This window comes from Capsicum annuum, chromosome 7 (genome assembly GCF_002878395.1).
Source record: "Capsicum annuum cultivar UCD-10X-F1 chromosome 7, UCD10Xv1.1, whole genome shotgun sequence".
Classification (NCBI taxonomy): Eukaryota; Viridiplantae; Streptophyta; class Magnoliopsida; order Solanales; family Solanaceae; genus Capsicum; species Capsicum annuum.
Window position 1 is genome coordinate 76,719,744 of NC_061117.1, and position 13,938 is coordinate 76,733,681.

The window sequence follows — 13,938 nt, forward strand, 5'->3', positions numbered from 1 at the left end:
TTTTCTTAATATGTGTGTCAGAATTTAATAATTCATTTATTATAAAACGGAGGGAGTAGTATAATTTAATAATTCATTTATTATAAAACGGAGGGAGTAGTATATTAAATGTACCAAACATGCTAAATAATAGTCCAAGACTGCTGAAAAAATCAATCAAGATGATGTATTTATAATGATGTTTACAAGTTTTTATCAATATAATGATGTTTACAAGTTTTGTGGTGATAAGACCTGCAAATCTAAAATGTCTTTTTGAAAATTTGAGATAAATTTAAAAATGTTTTATATCTTTTCTCTTATATTTATATGTTTAAAACACACTTTAATTTTCATGTCAAATAATTTCATATTGATATTTCAAATCACAATCTTTTTTCCTTAATTAAAAAGATATAAACTTTCATTATCCTTTCCCCCCCCCAAAAAAAAAAAGGGGATTTTAACATTATCCAGAAAGTGTTAAGGAAAAAGAAGACTACCAGCTGACCAGCCACCGATGAAACCCATCACCCACGACTGCCACGTAGAGTCTACCCCGCAATTTCCACCTCTTTTACAAGTAATTGACCCCTCCCTCTCTTTCCAATCTACCAAACACTTTCTTCACTTTCCACCAAAATTTCCCCTTTCCCCATGGCTCGTCTTCTCTCCAATTCCATAGCCCGAACCCTGACCCGACCCGTATTCTCTCCACCTCTTCCCCTCACTCTCCGTCACCGTTCCAACTCCAATCGCTCCGGAGACGGATCCGGCGAACCACCTCACCCTCAGTTAATCGAGATCGACCTTGATTGCTCTTCCTCCGGCGAATCAGACGGCGGAATAAGAAAGCTAGAGGAAGTGATCCATTCGGTTATCGTGAGACGTTCCGCACCAGATTGGTTACCTTTTTTACCTGGATCGTCTTACTGGGTCCCACCTCCTCAGCCGTATGTGAAAGTAGGTGGTGGAGGTGGAGTTGTACATAGTCATCGTGGTGCTGATTTTGATCCTCATAGGATTCTAGAGGTTGTTGGTAAGATGGCTGCTGTGAAAGGTCATTTTGGTGGTGGTTCTTCTTCTATGTCGTTGTTATCGGAGGATGAAACGAGGTCCGTTGCTCGTCTTCGTGGCTGGCCTTCGTCCTCGTTTTTTACCGGAGGTATACGATGCTCTCTCTGTTCACCTTTACTTGTCTACTTTGGACTTTGCATACTTTGAACTTTGCTCGTTTAAGAAATGATGATATGAGTATGAGTATTTCACCACAAAATGCATATTAATTGACATATAGTTTTAGGCCTTGGGAAATGATTTGAGGAACAAGTTACTAATGTTTAGTATAAAACAGGAAAAATATAATTGTCTTTTCTTGATATGTTTGACAAATAAAAATGAAAATCTATTGTTGGAATTAAGTAAAAGTGGACGGAAGGAGCATTAAAAAAAGAGGAAAACATCTAGGTTTAAGTGTAATTGTTTTGTGTTGTTTTTCTTTATGTTGGGGGCAATTGAGAAGTAAAAACAGTTATCTACTTGTTTTTAGCTTGCAAAGGTAGGATTTTGAGGTAATATATATGCCATAAATGCTATTAAGACCTATTTTGGTGAAAGTGGTTGCGTAAAGCTGATAAATTTTGAGTAAGTAAGTATAGATGGTCCTTAACTTAGACAAAGCATACATAGTCTTGGGATAAAAAAACAGCACTGTCTCATCCCTTTTTGGTTTACTAGTCTTGACATCATTTATACTAGATTAGTAATTAGTACCTAGATAAGGTACCTGGATTAGTATTAATAATGGGATAAGTATCCCTGCCAGAGGGTGGAATAATAATACCAGGGTTAGGTATTCCGGTATAGAACAGTGAAAATGAAAAAAATACCAAAGGGGTCCTTTATCCCTTTTTCTACCAAATAAGGTGGAAGGTATTTTTGTAAACAATCAATTTCTTCTTAGAAATTATGTGATACATGTTATTATTAATACACCTGCATGACTCGTTTTCTAGCCAAACGGCCCAATAGTCTAATTATGATTCCTACAAAGGATGCCATGGATTCATATAACTGGTGTTAACTCATTTGGGATTGAGGAATGATTTATTACTTTTGAGTAGAACTGATTATGATTTTTTTATCAACATAAATGTATACACAGTTGGGAAAAGAATTGAGATCATCTATAGGGAGATTAGTGATTTTGCACTTGACTTTTTACTTCCTTTTGCTTATAACATCTGAATTTTTCTACTTATGCTTATCATCAAACACCGCCAACTACTACTTGAGCTCCCTGAAAAATGGCTTAAAATTTGTGTGCTTTGGTAGAGTGTTTTGCATGGGAACTATTTCCTTGGAAGAATATTGTAAAATAGGGAAAGCTGAAGATTTATTTTTATTGGGTTGCAAGTAAAATGTGTGGGGAGTACCCAAGCGTGTGTCCTAGTGGTCAATGAAATGGGTTGAGAACCATAGGCCTCAGGTTCTAATCCCATCCCACTTGAGACAAAAAACACTAGGTGATTCTTCCCCTTTGTCCTAGCCTAGGTGGATTGAGTTATCTGGTATCTGTTTCTGGTGGGAGGTGGGATAAAGGTGGTAGGTATCCCATGGATTTAGTTGAGGTGCGTGAAAGCTGGCCCTGACACCACGCTTTTAAAAAAAAAAGAAGCAAAATGTGCGGGGAACTTGTGTCTACGTAACTGAATAGATGTTCCTGAATTTACCAAGATGAGGCCATGCAGTTTTAGAGGTGCTTTTATCTGGACTGGGAGAATTAGGCCACTTGAAGAGATACTTATAATTATGTTCATTATCATACTGAAGAAAAACTAGAGAAGAATTAAGATCTTATATCTGATATAGGATTCCGATGTGTGCGCAATCATCTATAGGGATGCTTCAAACTGAAGCCTAAGAAAACTTTGGGCAATTATTAGTCCTACCGTAGCTCTGTGCATGGTCTAATGCCAAATGAGATGTCCAGTAATAGAATCTTAAAGCAGCATCCCAAACTCAGAAGAAATATTAAATACTACTAGGATAAGCTTTCTCCAGAGTTGTGTGGATAAAATATCCCTAGGTAAAAAGGTCAAACCCAACTTTCAAAGTTGAAGGTAAATGCACCTTTGTCACTGCTGAGGTATGCTAAGTTGCATGAACTCGGGTACGGGTATTCGAGATTGGTGCGGATCCGAGAGTCGGATTCGTCAAAATTTTATTTTTAAGATTTGGGGGTGCGAATTTGATTATGGATACGGGTGCGGGGATTTGGTTAAAAAAATTAAATATTATAAATATAGTCTCATATATAAACAGTCATTTCAATTTACTTTTTCCTATGTGTCAAGGAAATTTTATTCCTAAAATAATATTCTTTACTTTTTTCCTATGTTGTTCGGACTCGGCGGTTATGCCATCAAACCTGTCCTGACGTGACCGGTGTGGATGCTGGCGCGGAATTAATCTCGGATTTTATCAAACGAATCCGGAGACGTTGACCAACATCAAGAAGTTGGCTTCGTTATTGAAAGGGAGAAACTGGTGAAGGGAGAAAATCGGCGAATGTGATTGTTGTCGTCAGCGAAAGGGTTGTTGCTGGCAGAAGGGTTATCGTAGCTGAAATTTCGACGGGGAAGAAAGAGAAAATGGTAGAATGCTTAGATCTGTGATTGTCGGTTGTCGCCGGCGGAAAGGCCGTCACCGGCAGAAGGGTTATTGCCGTCGGAATTTTAGTGGGGAAGAAAGAGAAAATGGTAGAATGCTCAGATCTGTGATTGTCGGCAGTGGTCCTATTTTTTTAATAATTATGTTTTTTTAAAAATAGGGACGACCCGGTTCATACCTACTCCGTAGGTGTTGGGGAGGGGGGGGACCACTGAGGGATGGCCTTGGCTCAGCGGTAAGCTTGCTTACCGTGGTGTGCCAAGGTCGAGGGTTCGAAACGCCCCTCCAGCGAAGCTGGGGTGAGGGCGCGTAGGTCAGGCCCGGAGTGGTCCCCCCCTCCTCGACACCTACGGAGTAGGTATGAACCGGGTCGTCCCTTTATGTTTTTTAAAAATAAATTATATTAAAAAGGTAGACCTAATTTATTTAGATCTAGTGAGTGTTTGACTTTTCAAATACTACTTCTAATTGAAAAGAATTTATTTTTTTCCATATAAAAAAATACTACTAATTTTAAAAGTAACTAAAAGAAATTACCTTAAAAGTGAAGAATATTTTTTTAGGAATAAACTTTCCTTGACACACAGGAAAAAGTAAATCGAAATGACTGTTTAAATATGGGACTGTATTTATTTTTGTGTTTGTTATACTGCTATTGGTCCTAAGCGGGGGTCTACTTGAAACCACCTCTCTACTTTATATGAGGTAGTGGTATGATCTGCATATACTCTACCCTCCCCAAATCCTACTTTGTGGGAATACACCGGATATGTTGTAATTTTTTTAATCGAATCCCCGCACCAGTATCCATAATCGGATTTGCACCTCCACAACAACAAACCCAGTGTATTCCCACAAAGTGGGGTCTGGGGAGGGTAAAGTGTACGCAGTCCATACCGCTACCTCTAAAGAAGTAGAGAGGCTGTTTCCGATAGACCCCAGGCCGGAGTTTGCACCTCCGAATCTTAAAAATTAAATTTTAACGAATTCGACTCTCGGATCCGCACCCGTCTCGTCTACCCGCACCCGACTCCATGCAACTTAGGCAGAAGCAACTCCCGCTCCAGGACTAGGACATGAAATTCCATGTGATAGGAGATTTGGTTTCTATCCAGTCTTATGAATGGGGCCAACAGATCCAATATCATCTTCTAGATCAGAACTTTCACTCACGAATTCTAATATAAGGAAATAATGCAAATCAACTCAAGACCATAGTGATTTGCAAATAATACCTGTTTAGAGCCAAAATATCCATCATGCTTCCGGTTCGACTCAAATAAAGAAGTCTCGTTATAAGCACTACATGTAAAGCTACTAGCCTGATAGAGGACAAAAGTTAAACAAAAAATTCTGATACATTAAATAGTTTCCAATATTGAAATTTGGTTTCTTTTTGAAGAGAGAACGTTCACTGACCCTTAACCCCTAACGTTCACTGACCACCAGCGCCAACTATTCATGATCGACAGACCGATACCGACGACGACGTAGGCGCACCGGCAACAGGTAAGGGTACTCTCTCCCCCAGATCTCCCTATCCCCCTTCTCTCTCCTCTTTTTGCCTTCCTCTCCCCATCACTGCTATCGCCGGCGGGACTAGGGCTTCCGTCGGCTCGACTCCTCGACTCCGACGACGTGTAAGAGGGTAGCACCGTCAAGACCCAGACGCTCCGGCGACTAGATTCCGGCAGGACCCAGACGGTTCGGCGAAATTCCGGCGATGCTCCGGCAGCCTCTTTCCGGCGACTATTTCGGCAACCAATTTTGACATCAAAATTGCCGGATTCGCAGGTGTACCGGTGACATCTATACTTTAATATTTAGTCACTTTATACAGTTTGGTTTCTTTGAACTATTTTGTTTCTTGTTTAGTGTTTCTTGTTTGTCTCTTGTTTATTTCTTGTTGCTTGTTTTTGTCTCTTTCTGTTCTTATTTCCTATTTCCTGCTTCCTGTGAGTTCATTGGGGACTGGCTGTTGTGCTTATTAGTGAATTTTGTTGTTTTTGTTCTAGCTGCTAGGCCGGGTAGTGTTCTTTGTGCGTGCCTTTTCTTTCTGTTTTCGTAAGGTTGTTTTGTACGTTGGGTTGTCGGCTTGGGGCTTTGTTTTGGTGTTTTAAGTAGTGGCTGGAGGGGTCGATGGTGGAATAGGGTCATGTCCGAGGGGGTTGGGGGTGAGGATAGGGGTGGGTGGGAGTATAGGTCGGGTGTTACGGCTGGATCGGGGAGGGGTGTTAGAGGGAGGCGAGATTCGAGAGTCGAGAGAAGATAGGTTGCGGGTAAGGTCGTGGAACATTGGGACCCTTCAGGGTAAGCCCGTAGAGTTGGTGAAGATTCTTAAGAAGAGGAGGATCAATATTGCGTGTGTTCAGGAGACTAGGTAGGTAGGATCTAAGGCTAGAGATGTGGATGAGTACAAGCTTTGGTACTCGGGGAGTGAGAGACGTCGGAATGGAGTCGGTATCTTAGTGGATGAGGAGCTTAGAGGTCAGGTGGTGGAGGTTAAGAGGGTCAGCGATAGGCTGATGAAGATTAAGTTGGTCATTGGGGGTTTTACGTTGCATGTGTGTAATGTTTATACGCTGCAGATGGGCTTGGACGAGGAGGTGAAGGCGAGATTTTGGGAAGTTTTGGATGAGGTGGTGAGGAGCGTGCTTAGCGCGGAGAAGATCATTATAGCAGGGGACTTCAATAGGCACATTGGGGTATTATCAGGAGGCTATGACGATGTGCATGGTAGTTTTGGCTTCGGTGTTAGAAATGGCGAGGGCCTTTGGGCTGGTGGTAGTGAATTCGAGCTTCTCGAAGAAGAAGGATCACTTGATTACCTTCCGAAGCGCGCCAAGACTCAGATTGACTTTCTGCTGCTTAGGAAGGGGGATATGGTGCTATGTAAGGCCTGTAAGGTCATTCCGAGTGAGCACCTCTTGACCTAGCACAAGCTTCTTGTGATGGACTTGTCTATCAAGAAGAGATGGGCAAGGGAGGGTCGACTTAGAATTAAGTGGGGTAGCTTGATGCCAGATAGTGTGCTGGAGATCGGGGAAAAGGTGGTGGGTATGGGGGCGTGGGAGTGCAGGGGGACGTAGATGTTATGTGGAATAGGGCGACCAACTGCATCGCGGAGACTGCTAGAGAAGTGTTGGGTGTTTCGAGGGGCCGGGCAGGTCGGCATAAGGGAGACTAGTGGTGGAATGAAGAAGTGAAGAAGAAAGTGGAGATTAAGAAGGGGGCGTATGTTAAGTTGATTGAGAGTAAAGATGAAAAAGAGAAGCAGGTGAATAGGGAGGCTTACAAGGTAGCTAGGAAGGAGGCTAAGTTAGCAGTTACAGCCGCTAAGTCAGCAGCGTTCGAGAGGTTGTATGCTGGGTTAGAGGAGAAAAAAGGTTGTATAGGCTTGCAAAAGCTAGGGAGCGGAAGGGTCGTGACCTAGATCAAATGAAGTGCATTAAGGGGGAGGATGGTAGTGTTCTGGTGGAGGATGTCCACCTTAAGAAGAGATGGCAGGAGTACTTTCATAGACTTTTGAACGAGGAAGGGGATAGAGGCATTGAGTTAGGGGAGCTGGAGCAATCGGAGGAGAGCCGTGATTTCATCTACTAGAGGCATTTTAAGGTAGAGGAGGTCAAAAAGGCTATTCGTAAGATGCGGAGGGGTAGGGCGATGGGGCCGGACGAGATTCCGGTGGATTTTTGGAAGTATGTGGGTGGGGCAGGGCTTAGGTGGTTGACGGTTTTGTTTAATGGCATTTTCAAGTCGGCGAGAATGCCTGAGGCTTAGAGATGGAGTACGATGATTCCGCTTTATAAAAACAAGGGTGACATTTAGAGTTGCAACAACTATAGAGGTATTAAGGTGTTGAGTCACACTATGAAGATTTGGGAGAGAGTGGTTGAACGGAGATAGAGGAGGGTCGTGTCTGTTTCGGAGAATCAGTTTAGATTTATGCCTGGTTGCTCGACGACAGAGGCAATCCATTTGGTGAGGAGATTTGTGGAGCAGTATAGAGAAAGGAAGAGTGACTTGCACTTAGTGTTCATCGACCTGGAAAAGGCGTATGATAAAGTTTTGAGGGAGGTTCTTTGGAGGTGAGAGGGGTCCCGGTGGCATACATTAGAGTTATTAAGGACATGTACGATGGAGGAAAGACCAGGGTGAGGATGGCGGGAGGAGACTCAAGACCATTTTTCGGTTGAGACTGGGTTGCATCAGGGATCGACTCTTAGTTCGTTCCTTTTTGCATTGGTGATGGACGTATTGACGCAGAGTATTCAAGGCGGGGTGCCTTGGAGTATGCTATTTGCGGATGATGTAGTTCTGATTGATGAGACGCGGAGGGGTGTGAATGACAAATTGGAGGTTTGGAGGCAAACCCTGGAGTCGAAGGGGTTCAGGTTGAGTAGGTCTAAGACGGAGTATTTGGAATGCAAGTTTAGTGACTTGAGGCAAGAGGACGATGTGGTGGTAAGGTTGGACTCCCAGGATGTTTGTAAGAGGGTAGTTTTAAGTATCTTGAGTCTGATCCAGGGGAATGGTGAGATTGATGAGGATGTCACTAATCGTATTGGAGCAGATTGGATGAAGTGGAGGCTCGCCTCGGGAGTGTTGTGTGATAAGAAAGTGCCCTTTAAGCTTGAAGGCAAATTCTATAGAGTGGCAGTCCGTCCGGCCATATTTTATGGCGCGGAGTGTTGGCTAGTCAAACACTCCCACATCCAAAAAGTGAGGGTGACGAAAATGAGGATGTTGCGTTGAATGTGGGGGCTTACTAAAGGGGACAGGGTTAGGAATGAGATTATCTGGGAGAAGATGAGAGTGGCTTTGGTGGAGGACAAGATGCAGGAAGGTGTGATGAGGAGGGACGCGGATGCCCTAGTTCATAGGTGTGAGAGGCTAGCGTTGGATGGTTTCGGGAGGAGCAGAGGTAGGCCGAAGAAATACTGGAGGGAGGTGATCAGACATGACATGAAGCAGCTGTAGCTTACTGAGGACATGACCCTAGATAGGAAGGTGTGGAGGTCGTGGATAAGGGTAAAAGGCTAGCGGGAGGGTGTGGGTTGTAGCAAGCCAGGTTAGTAATTTTAGGACTGGGTTCATAGATGTCTATGGCTGTGAGTATTTGTTACTTATACGTGGGTGTCCCATTCATGATTTCTTTCTTGCTATTTTCTTATTTCGTGTTGCTTTATCTCTCGTATTTTCGTATTGCTCTGATTTGCTTTTTATTTTTCCTTACGCCTTTTCTGTTATGTAATCCATCTCCTGCTCTACTATTCTTTATCTTGAGCCGGGGGTCTATCGGAAACAGCCTCTCTACTTCGGAGGTAGCGGTATGGACTACGTACATCTTACCTCCCCAGACCCCACTGTGGGAACACACTGGGTTTGTTGTTGTTGTAAATAGTTTCCAACACTACAGTAGGCAAAAAAGCAAATGCACCGTTTGATCAGCAGTTTGACGAAGTCTAGAGTACGGCGTGGGAGCCATGTGGTATGTGGTATATTGTAGATCGTCAACAAGACCTTGGAGTGGTAAATCCATTTGCTCGAACCCCAACAACACCAGCAGTGTTTGTTTGTTGTCACTAATGTTATACGCAAATTTTGGGAATATGCTGCATTTTTTAGTATATCTCTCACAACTTGACTTTGCAAACTTAGAATTAACGGTGACACTTTTGACAAATCATTACCAATAAAAATCTAGTCTTTACCATGAAAGTAGATGACCCATGAAGTTTATATAGCAACTCTACCATTGCACCAATGCTCGCCCTTACATAATAAAATAACATACTAGAGTTAATTCTCAAGAACTTACGAATCGTCACCAGTAAAAGAGTCTCTACCTCAACAAGAAGTTTTACCCAAAAGATTAATAATGCAACTCATCATTGCTCCAATGCTCACCCTCGCACAATAAAAGCAAAAAATTGAACTAATTCTCTATAATTGAGTAATTATAACCAATAAAATCTAGTCTTTACCTCCCCCCCCCCCTCCCCCCACCCCAAAAAAGTTAAAGCCAACATATTAATACCTATTACTAGTTTGAAATTGATAACTAGAAGATACTCGCGACACTTGGACTACTCACTGTTGCAGTAGAAATTTAATCTTCACTAAAAAGACAAGATAATCCTAGCAATTTTATCGCCGTTAGTACTTAAACCTACCACTATTGACACTTTCAACTACTTACTGTTCACAAATTCAAACTGTGGAAAATGGAACCAGTCTCTTGGCGAAATGCAGGGTAAAGTTGCACACAATCGACGCTTGTGGCCTGACCTTCCACGGACCTTGCGAATAAGCGAGAGATTAGTGCACCGAGCTGGCCTTTTTAGTTTACCAATAAGAATCTCATATTGCAACTACCATTGGGCCAATGGTGGCCCTCACACAACAAAAACACGTATTAGAGCTAAACAATTGATTAGTCATTACCAATAAAAATCTAGTCTTTACAACAAAAACTTCAGATAAACTCAAGAAACTATACACATTATAATTTGAAACCTATAACTAATAAAAGATACACAATCGACTACTCAATCATAGCAATAAAAATTTAATCTTTACCAAGAAACAAAATAAAGCTAATAATTTCATACCCATTAATAACACAATGAAGATAAACTATGCAATATTTAACCAAAGCTGATATATATCAAGGTGAAGTGATGGCCGACTTAAAGCCAGATATCAATTCTCACCTAGAGGCATCATTACATTACATTAAAGCCCGACTGATGGATGAACTACTTGATGCCTAGAAAGAAGAACAAAAACCTAAGGATTCACTATAGCTAGCTAGCTCTCTCGAAAGAAGGAGATGTAATATGTCATTTCTAGAAGTCAACACCCTCAGACCAACGAATCCTGCCACCAACAAACCCATGAGGAATCTCAAGATCAATATCGGGAGGTGGAAGATCAATATCCGCAAGGGAGCAACAAAATGGACCTCATCAACAACCACCCTATCCTTGGCAACATCAGTATCAGAATGGGGAGGTAAAAGATGCACCTCATCAGCAGCAAGACCCGAATGCACAACAGTACCACCACCCGTAGGGGAATTTGCCCGGACCTCAGCAGTAGCAAGACCCGAATCTGGACCAGCACCACCGAAGCGAAATCCGCATCTCGAGCAAAAATATCAAGGATGAGCCTAACGACTATGGGAGGGTGCAGATAACTGAGCAAACAACAAATGTCGAAATATGTGTCATCATATGAAAATTGGTACCCAGAGCCGCAAAACATATGCAATAGCCTGTAATCCACAGATATAGGCCTCACGAACACCGTACAGAAAAGAAAAGACAGATAAAGCTTTAGACATGGTTGCCAACATCAAGAAGGTTTTGTAACCACCTTGAGGGACTACACATCCCAACCAGCAGCAATCACTCCCACTGCATTTAGAGCAGGGTGATAGCGAGCAGAAACGTAGTCACCGGGTCCTAGGTAATCGTGCTTTTGTAACACCGGTTGTACTGAAATCAAAAGACCAATAACATACTTTGAACTAGCATTCTTTACTTGTATTAGAATCTGTGAGTAAGTGTTACTACCACGTGATATGGATCTTGTCACCGGGCGATTCACTGAGAAGTCTGTGCTTAACAGATCTTTCTCCTTGTTCTTAGTTCATGAGCGACCAATTTTTAATAAACAAAGGCTCGTTAAAAGGGAGCCTACAACCTTGGGACTCATTTGAGAGAGACCCAGATCTTTTGTTATTTTTTTTAATGTAAATTCCTCCCTTTTGTCTATTACTTCTCCTCCATATATAGAATCTTATTACAAGATATTTAAGGAAACTAAGAAACTACTAACATAGAAAATCTATTTAAAATGAAATTTTAGTAAAACTAAACTACTGTCTACTTTTAATGCCCACAAAATCTTTTACAAATCCACTTTGTCGTTTCTTTCCTTCTCAGCTTGAGGGACCCGCCTTGCATAAACCTTATCCATGAATGAGTCCGTAACATTACCCCCTTCCCCAAAGAAGAGCTTGTCCTCAAGCTCAAAGTCTGGATAGGCATCACGAAAATGTGCAGCATCCTCCCACGTAACATCTGACAATTGAAATCCACACCAGTGGACTAAAATTTCTCAAGTTCATTGATTAAGTCGAGCACGTAGAATAGAGCAAGGCATAGGAACCGCACGACCACCCTCTAGTGGTGGCAGAGTCGGAGGAACTGTTGGAGCCACACCCTTAAAAGCCTTGAGGAGGGATACATGAAACATATTATGCAACTTACTATCATTGGGCAGTCCCCAATTCGATTTAACATAGGAAAAGGCCCAAAGAATCGAGGTGCATGCTTATGGCGCAATTGACCCCAACAGATTTTTGACGATAAGGATGTAAACGCAGCCAAACTAGTGAACTTGGTTCTATGCAACCTCTCGGTGACCTTTGTCATAATATTCTTTCATTCTTACCTGAGCTTGTTGCAACTTGCTGCGAATCACATAAAACTAAATCACGGTTAAGCAAGGCATTGTCAACAGCCTCTACCAGTGAAGAACCAGCTTCGTAGGATAATAGACGAGGAGGATCTCGACCATAGACAACCTTAAAGAGAGTTGTTTGCAGTGAGGTATGAAACGAAGTATTATAGCAATATTCTGCCCAAGGCAACCAGTCAAACCATTTCTTTGGATAATCCCCAATCAAGCAACGCAGATACATTTCAATGGTACGATTCACAACTTTCGTTTGACCATTAGTTTTGAGGATAATACGCAGACAAAATGCCAACTTTGTGCCACTTAGACGAAACCATTCTCTCTAAAAAGTGCTTGTAAAAACCACATCTCTATTACAAGTAATTGATTCGAGTATCCCATGAAACCGAACAATATGCTCAAAGAAAACTTGAGCAACACGAGTTGCATTGTAAGGATGAGATATGGTTATGAAGTGTGCATATTTGGAAAATCGATCTACTACCACAAACAATACTGTTTTGCCCTATGCCTTTGGTAAGCCATCAATAAAGTCCATTCCAATGTCTGCCCAGACCAGCTCAGACTTGCTCAAGGAGTGCAAGTGGTTGCAGTAATCCTACTGGGCTTAGGTGTTCAGCCTTGTTGCGTTGGCAAACTGGACAAACAGCTACATAATTTCTAATAACGGACTTCATCACTTTCCGGTAGAAATCCTGTCGTATACGATGCGATGTTTTCTGTACCCTTTCATGGAATTATCATTTATCCTGACAAAATTGTGGAGATCAATTGGGAAAAGGGCAACAAGTAGATACGACCTTTATAAAGGAGTAGACCGTCCTTAATTGACCAGGAAACATCAAGCTCATGGCTCATGGTGGAGCACTTGTTGGACTAATTCTTGCAAGGAAGCATCATTAAACACCTCTTGTTTGATTGCATCAAGTAATAACACACATGGGTGACTAATAGCATACACCAATTCCTCTATAGTATGGCGATGAGACAAGGCATCAACAACCTTATTCAAGTGTCTTGCCCTATACTCCACACAAAAGTCAAACCCCATAAGCTTGCTAATCCAATGTTGTTGGGGTGAAGTGGTAAACCGTTGCTCCAACAAGTATTTAAGGCTATAATGGTCTGTGCGAATAAAAAAGGCTTTGCCCCATAGATAAGGATGCCAATGTTGAACTGCTTTGGCTAAGCCAATCAATTCACGCTCATGGCAGCCAATTTAAAGTGTCGTACGACCAATTGTCTACTAAGAAAGGCAATAGGAGGGCCATTTTGTTGCAACACTGCTCCTATACCACTCCCGGAGGCATCACACTCAATTATAAACTGCTCATCAAAATTTGACAATTGTAAAATAGGAGCAGTTGCAAGTGCTTTTTTGAGAGTGCAGAAAGAAGCCAAGGCTATATTATCCGACTGGGAACAAGTTCTTTTTAAGCATGTTGTTTAAAGGGGCTGATAATTGACGGTAATTCTTTATGAACTTCCGGTAATAACCTGCTAAGCCCAAGAATCCACGCAAGGTAGTGATGGACTGTGGTTGAGGCCAATCAGTGATGGATTGAACTTTGCTTGCATCTGCTGCCACGCCTGTTTCAGACACCACATGTCCCAAGATATGCTACTTGTCTCTCACCAAAAGAGCATTTGTACTTCTTGAGGTATAGGTTATGAGCACGTAATAACTCAAAAATTATACGAATATGTGAGAGATGATTGTCCCACGTCTTGCTAAATATTAAAATGTCGTCAAAGAAAACCGACGCAAATAGGGTTTAAATACTTCGTTCATAAGTG

General features: G+C 42.0%; 1 protein-coding gene across 3 annotated transcripts in view; it reads left to right on the plus strand.

The window, feature by feature from the left end:
- The first annotated feature begins 374 nt into the window (after positions 1–374).
- LOC107877881 overlaps positions 375–13,938 on the plus strand; it is a 19,315-nt gene continuing 5,751 nt past the window's right edge. The window contains exons 1-2 of one of the 3 annotated variants that reach the window (XM_047393589.1): positions 430–1,144; positions 5,101–5,160. In XM_047393589.1, coding sequence (XP_047249545.1) covers positions 637–1,144; positions 5,101–5,160 — 568 coding nt within the window. In that variant the 5' untranslated portion in view covers positions 430–636. Of the gene's footprint in view, positions 1,145–5,100; positions 5,161–13,938 lie in introns of all 3 variants that reach the window. The other 2 variants (XM_016724666.2, XM_016724668.2) reach the window with 2 other exon arrangements.